Source organism: Lineus longissimus, chromosome 7 (genome assembly GCF_910592395.1).
Source record: "Lineus longissimus chromosome 7, tnLinLong1.2, whole genome shotgun sequence".
In the NCBI taxonomy this organism is placed as follows: domain Eukaryota; kingdom Metazoa; phylum Nemertea; class Pilidiophora; order Heteronemertea; family Lineidae; genus Lineus; species Lineus longissimus.
Genome location: NC_088314.1, coordinates 19566598 through 19573365, shown reverse-complemented (window position 1 = coordinate 19573365; position 6768 = coordinate 19566598). Strand labels below are relative to the sequence as shown.

At 42.8% G+C, this 6768-nt stretch overlaps 1 protein-coding gene across 1 annotated transcript; it reads right to left on the bottom strand.

Moving 5' to 3' along the window:
- Window positions 1-1017: 1017 nt before the first annotated feature.
- LOC135491316 (uncharacterized) lies at window positions 1018-5420 on the bottom strand. Its single transcript, XM_064777096.1, has 3 exons — window positions 5133-5420; window positions 2585-4512; window positions 1018-1072 (listed from the first exon to the last, which is right to left on the bottom strand). Exon 2 carries the CDS (start codon window positions 4509-4511, stop codon window positions 2586-2588), a length of 1926 nt encoding a protein of 641 aa, XP_064633166.1. The 5' UTR covers window position 4512; window positions 5133-5420; the 3' UTR covers window positions 1018-1072; window position 2585.
- Between the last annotated feature and the right edge of the window lie 1348 nt (window positions 5421-6768).

The following is a 6768-nucleotide window of genomic DNA, read 5'->3' as shown; positions in this document are numbered from 1 at the left end:
TGTCCCAAGAGAACTCTACTCCTTTCAATCACTTTCTTCCCATTTTATTGCATGGTCAATCTTTTCATGGATTGACCTGGTGGACAGTCTCTGTCCTGGTTGTGACTTTGTCCTCTACTATGATTTTGGATGAATTGAGTTAAAATCGAAGACATTGGAGACTCTGTTCATAGTTGTCGTTGTTGAGGCGTTTCCAACCATTAGGCCACATCAGGGGTTATGACAGGCTGTTATCAGACTTGCAGTCCAGTTCGTCACCTTCATGGGCGAAAAGATGAGGCCGGTCCACTTTGCCGGAGTGCAGCTGATAGACTGACCCCAGAGTGGGTACCGTCCCGATGGAGCACCCATTGGGCAATGAGGGGAGGGGGAAGGGTTGTAACGTAATTATTCAGGTCAAACACAATAATTCCTCCAAGTTCAGGGAAAATGAAAGCTTCAGGAAGAAGCAGCTGCCGAAGTCTTCCAAGGACATCCACACAGAGGACAACCGTCGAGGACAACTGGACAAAGCAAGCAACCATTGCTTCTGATCTTTGTGTTACCATGCTCTACCAGCTTCTATAAAATCCGCCGTCTCTCGCATCGATCAAGTAACTGATGGACCCTTGAGCTAACCTCGGCCAGTTCCTGGAACAGACCAATAATTAGGCTTCACGAATCCTCGAAATGCGTAGTAAAACTGGTGCCGATAGAAGGACGCGCCTTCCGCAGTCGTCGTTGCAATATGGGTCATTCTCTTCTGGTCTGAGTTTTATTGGTGCCTTTTCGTAATTTGTATATATTCTATCAGTGGTATTCGTGCAGTGTAACAACCATAAAACTTGGTCTATCGGTTATATGATGTCGTCGTCTGGCGTCTGGTCGCCTGGAGACAATTTGGCGGCATTCAGAGACTGATTACGACGCTCCCCATTCACCGCTGGTGTAACGTTTTTGGGGTCTCCATATTTCAGTGTTTCCGTACAATAGACACCTAGACAGGCCATGATCTTTCAAAGGGGAAAAACGGGGCAAACGTGTCAGTCTGTCGTTCAGCGCGCGCCGAAACATTGAGGGAATGGCATGCAGTCTGAAACGAAACACAAAAACGTTACAATGGTGTAGAAGTCTGAAATGTCCTAGGATAGAATGTCCGGGGAACAAAAGATTCTCACTTTTTTCTGTGCTATTGCTATAGTGGCATGGCCTCTATAGAACCCACATTCGAGTTCTTTTCGCCAAACGATTCGAGGAAAAAACACCTTGTGTCAACGTCGGTGAAACCCAGCTAGCTTATTACTGTAGTTCGGCCATACGTTCCTTTCGTTAGGCGGCTGTCCTGAAAACCAGGTCATAAGCGTCACACCTTTTGCCCTTTGCTTTCTGCAATCGGAAATTACTTGTAACTTATCCATACACCAGGGACTTGTCCGGTCAATAAAGCGCCCACACCAACACACACGCCCACACCACGGTCTACTCAAAATAAAAACAGCAGACGTACTCCAGATTGACTCAAATTTGCTAACTTCCAAAAATAATCTCACAAAACCAAAAATACTCCTAGCCGGATTCTTGGTGGTGAATTTCTCTTTAATATTTGCCCTCTTGTTTACGGAAGTGATGTCATAACAGCGCTGACGTCACGAATGGAAGGATGTAAATTTGTCAATGGCGCCTGCTCCAATATTTACCACATTTTGTACTGTTGGTTTCTGGTGGTAAAATATCTGAAAGTATTTCAATTGATCAACCGCCAATGATCAATAGATCAGAACGACTATTTGGTGATCATCAACATTGGCCAAAGCCTTAACTCGCGAAATGAGCCTATAATTCGTCGAAAAAAAGTAGGGGGCATTGTTGTAATTAAAAAAAGGGTTCGTGGAGTAATTTACTAATTGTGGTATTATATTTTTCGTCCCACAGTCGCCAAGCGACAAGACTGTTCCGTGGGAGGAGGTACGTCAAATTGCAAAGACATCAAAATCCGATTTGACACTACGCTAAATATAAAAATCTCTTCCGATTTGATATTTATAACTGCTAATGAAATTATAAATAAGAGGGCACTTCTAACTAATTGGTAAGAATCTGAATATAGGCATACTTATATCGCCGAAGTATTTTAGGTTACGGCTCTAGTGGTTTTTGTCGGAAAATCGTAAAAAACGTGTGTAGCGAAAAGCTGAATGAAGAGAGAATCACCACAATTTTCAATTGAGAAATTCTGTAAAAATAGCTCCAACAGGTTAGAATGGACCCGTGAGATCCGCAGTAGAGATAATCAAGGTTACAAAATGGCTGCCTTGCATGGCAGCCATATTGGACGATCGGCGGCCCTATTTCCGTTGCGTCAGAGGTGAAAATTGCATGGGTGTTTCAGACGTGTTTGGGCGGAATTATTAACACCCAATAGTACGGAGCCAAAAGTTCCCCCAAATACATGATAACCCAAACCGTTGATATTACACATTCAAAATAACAGAATAGACTGCAACCCATGCTGTCGTGATACCGTTTTTGTTTTGAAGTTGAAGTTCCTTAATGTTGAGCCCATTTACCTCTTGAGTTAAAGAATTAGTTTTTAGCCCTAACATACATCATTTGGAAACCTTATGATCCTTTAAATCCCGGATCCGCCCAGGTTTTTTGCACACACAGTAGGCTGCAATACGTGGAAACGAGTAATAAATGCAACTAGGCGCGTCCCCGTACATATTAGTTCGGCTAATTTCACGCTCCTGTACCGTAAATGTATTCGTTTTTAGGTTGTGCGTAATTGTTGCCTCAAAGTGGCCGCCACCAGGCTTGGTATGAATGGTCAGTTGATACAACATTAACTCAGCGTGTGTCTTCTCCAGGTATTCCTTTCCACGGGAGAAGGCAACGCTCCTAATGATCTCATCTATTTCTAACATATGGCACTGATCCTTTTTGCTCTCCATCAGAGCATTCACGAAGTCGATAAAGGCCTTTCCAGCCGCCTTGACTGCCGAAGAGTTCGTGGCGATCGTCTTCCAGTTCAAACAGTTACAATAGTGAGGTTTGATACTTGCAGTAGCACATGTCCTCCACACCGGAATTTCTGAAAATATGCTTATGCCCCTCATGGAGATATTGCCAACGGGAACATTGCGAAAATTCAAAATGTGACGAAATGTCTCATGGATATCAAATGGTGTGACAAGGCGCTTTGAGTTAATCTGGAGATTTTCGAAAGCACGAGGATATCTTCGTTTGAACCAATGGGGAAGCCGGAATGAGAAGAAGGGATTTCGTTCCTCCCTCTTACCCTCAATTGTTTCCCTCAACTCACGACTAAACCGTGCGCCGTGGTCGGCCATCAAAATCAGAACCGTATTGTCAAGGTATCCCTTTCTATACAGATATTCAAGCCAGCCTTTAAACTCATCGTCGGCAATATTTAGATATTTAATGCCGTCGTGACTCAACTCTGCATGAATCCCAAACGAAAATGTCCTGCCGTGCTTGAACATACGAAGAAACTCCGACACCCAGTTAAACATCACACTGTGTCTATATTCAGATCCCAAACAGAACTTTTTAAATTCATCATAATGATCATTCATTATTCGGTAAAAATGTAAATTAGTGTAGTCAGTTGGATGATTTTTTAGTCCATTCATTCTCCATTGCCAAGTTCTCCCATCCTCAGTAAACTGAGTAACATAGCCAGCCTTCTTATATTCGTTCCAAATCCATGGGAAATCATCTAATGTATTCTTTGTATGTCCCCTTCGTACATCAGGTAGCTCATCCTCCTCCTTTCCCGTTAACATTGGTAGCAATGCGGCTATTGTTCCGTCCCCAACAATATTGAAATTCTCAAGTACAGTACATTTCAAGACCTTCATCATGTAGGCATACGACTTAGGCAGCTTTCGCTGCCACGCCATCCGTGAGACGGAATCGAACCCAAACATTATAACATTCATTCCTAAAGCCCCCTCTGGAAGTTCGAATTCTTCAGCGCGCCGCATCAGCCGTTCTGACGGCGGTACAGTTAGATGATAGTTTGCGTATCGAGCTCCGCCAGATGAACAATTCACTTTCGAACCTATATGTTGTACGTCCGCGCCATCCTTAATGCGAAAACGGACACCTGTGCGGTAGTGGAAGTCATCCTTTCCCCTAATAAGTGGTGCCAAATCACATGTAATGTTCCTGTACTTCGCTTTCGCCGATTGCGTAATGCTGAAAACGCCGTGATCGATTTTGACCCAGTTTTCTTCTTCCGCGCATTTCGTTTTTGGGATATCACGGTAGTAATCCCTAAACAACTTATACTTGTCTGAAGGCCAAAGTTCCTGTTCGACCGCTACACAGGCCACCTTCTCATCACGCTGTCCAACCTTGTAAACGCGTTCAGTCTGTCTTCGGAAAAATGTCACGATGTCTGTGGTCGAAAATAGTACAATGTTGACAAGGACGATCACTGCGGATGCAAGGAATAGTTTTCCATATCTTGGGCCGGGGATACACGACATCAATGCTTTGGTATTCATGCTGAAAGACGATTGCGAGTGTTTCATCAGTGAAAGGCAGGTTTCACAAACCTAATACCGTACTAACGAAGAAATACGACATGCAAATATCTATTTGCGTATTTAGGCGCACTGCGCTAATATTCAAATATCACAAATCATAAATACGGTATTTGTCATCATTATACTTGGATGGTAAAGGTTTCGCAAGCCTTACGAAGAGCTACGAACGACGAAATACGATGTATGCAACATACTGTACTTTATCGACGAATTTTTTAAGGATTTTTACAATTCCTCGTAAAAACCTAAGTTTAGAAGATGACTTAGTTGCGAGTGGTACCTTATATGAAATGAGAGGTATTTTATCAGAGTTGTTTGTGGTTATAATACTCAACACTTGATTTTTGTTGACAAACTATATAGGAGTGTTATTTTTGCCACGGTACACCCGGACAAATGAAGAGTAGGGTATAAGTGGGTGACTTGTTGAGGAGAAGTTGAGGTTTGTCACCAAATATCCCTGGACGTACAACATTTCGTGTCATTTTGAAATACTAATTACCACTCCCTTATATTTACGAAGAAGAGGGAAAGGTTGGCCTGAATGTTATCGAAAATCTCGGTTAGGAAAAAACTTACCTTGTTCAACACTAGAATGCCGATTTGAGACTTGATGCCGATTTGATTTTGTGTGGAAGCGTAAAGAGTGACATGTAAGATCGTTACATGTTAAAAGTTGATGTATCTCAGTGGAAATAATGATGCATATTTCAATTTGTAGCCTAACTTCTGTCTTACACTTTAGAACGAGCTCGATGGGAAGCACGTTTGATGTTGGTTAAGATGAGCGTCAAGCATATAGTCACGGAAAGGAAAAGTCTATGCCAATGGAGAATGGAGAATGGAGCAAAGTCCTCTTTCACAGAACCACCTGATCCCAAAGCTGCTCGCCCAGATTCAGTCAACCAGTAGCTGAATAATGCCAGATATCACTACGTCATCCGTGTTATCGATAACGAATACACTATGCAATGTCTGGACGAATATTTGTCCAACATCTGTCACCAGACAGGTGGACCTGAGAACTAGTTCTAGGCATTATCGATCAGGTTTTAATGAAAATTTCAGTAAGACGAAACCATATTGTGTGTTCGATTGCCCGAGCAGCGCTTTTAATACTGTGGCATACGCAGTAGAAGTGACCGGTGTGCTCAATCAAAGATTGGATGTTATGTTTTTGCAGATATCAATAATTAATTTTTAACCATTGACAATACACAGCAAGGGATCCCGTTTCGGATCACAATATAATTGTTTCTTTAAATGACACAGACCTTCAGCTTCCGACCATGCATAAGGAAGACAAGCAAACCACCGGAGGCAACCGGGTGGTCGGCTGTATATGCACTTTGAAAGGATTCGTGTTTAAAATCAATCAATACGCGCCCTGGAGGTTGTGTAATAAGAAGCCGCCTGTGCTACTGAAACAATTAAAACCTTACATTGAATCGGATTCCGCTCAATCACTGATATTATCACAACATGTCAACGGACCCGCGAGTATCTTCGATTGCCTAATGAGAAGATTAGTGATAGTAATGCCTACGCATATGCTTAACACTCTTGATAATCAATAGCCTTTTTTGACAATTATGTCCTCCTGTCGCCTGTTTAAATGCCGTAAAAATAGCTGATTCTGTGATAAATGCAAACTTTGGTGTGATAGAATTCGATTTTGTTAATAAACCTGAAAACTATATTGGAATCGATGATGTTCTGATACACCATATTTTTCAGCCCCCATTTTAAAAGCCAATATTTGTCATCATTGCCTCAATGTCACCGTGTTGAATAGAAAGATCAAACGTGAACTGGCGGTCTTGTGCTCCGCAGCAAATGGCTAGCTATACATGGTTTCATCAATGATGTCCGATGGCTCCCTGACACGTCATCAACTATGACGGCACTCCTGGAATCTGTCCACCTCATGATCTATTGACAGCCGTCCATACGTTGCAACAATTCGAATCAATATTTCAGACACCATGAGACAATTTACCGCTTGTCTCGCCACCGCAAGAATGGCGTCTTCAATTACGTTTATGGCAAATAAAGCTTGCCAGGGCAGCAAGATAGTGACCGTCTTGGCGCCCGGCGGTCAGCGTCTCGCCGCCATTATCACATTGTCACGTGCGCCAACAATGTCGTCTGTTGATCCGCATGCTGACGGGTCAAAGTCTCCGACGATGTCGTGAAGGAGAGAATACGAATTACT

Excerpts from the sequence above, each read along its gene's own strand:
- LOC135491316 (XM_064777096.1), bottom strand. The coding sequence starts at position 4,511 with ATGAATACCAAAGCATTGATGTCGTGTATCCCCGGCCCAAGATATGGA.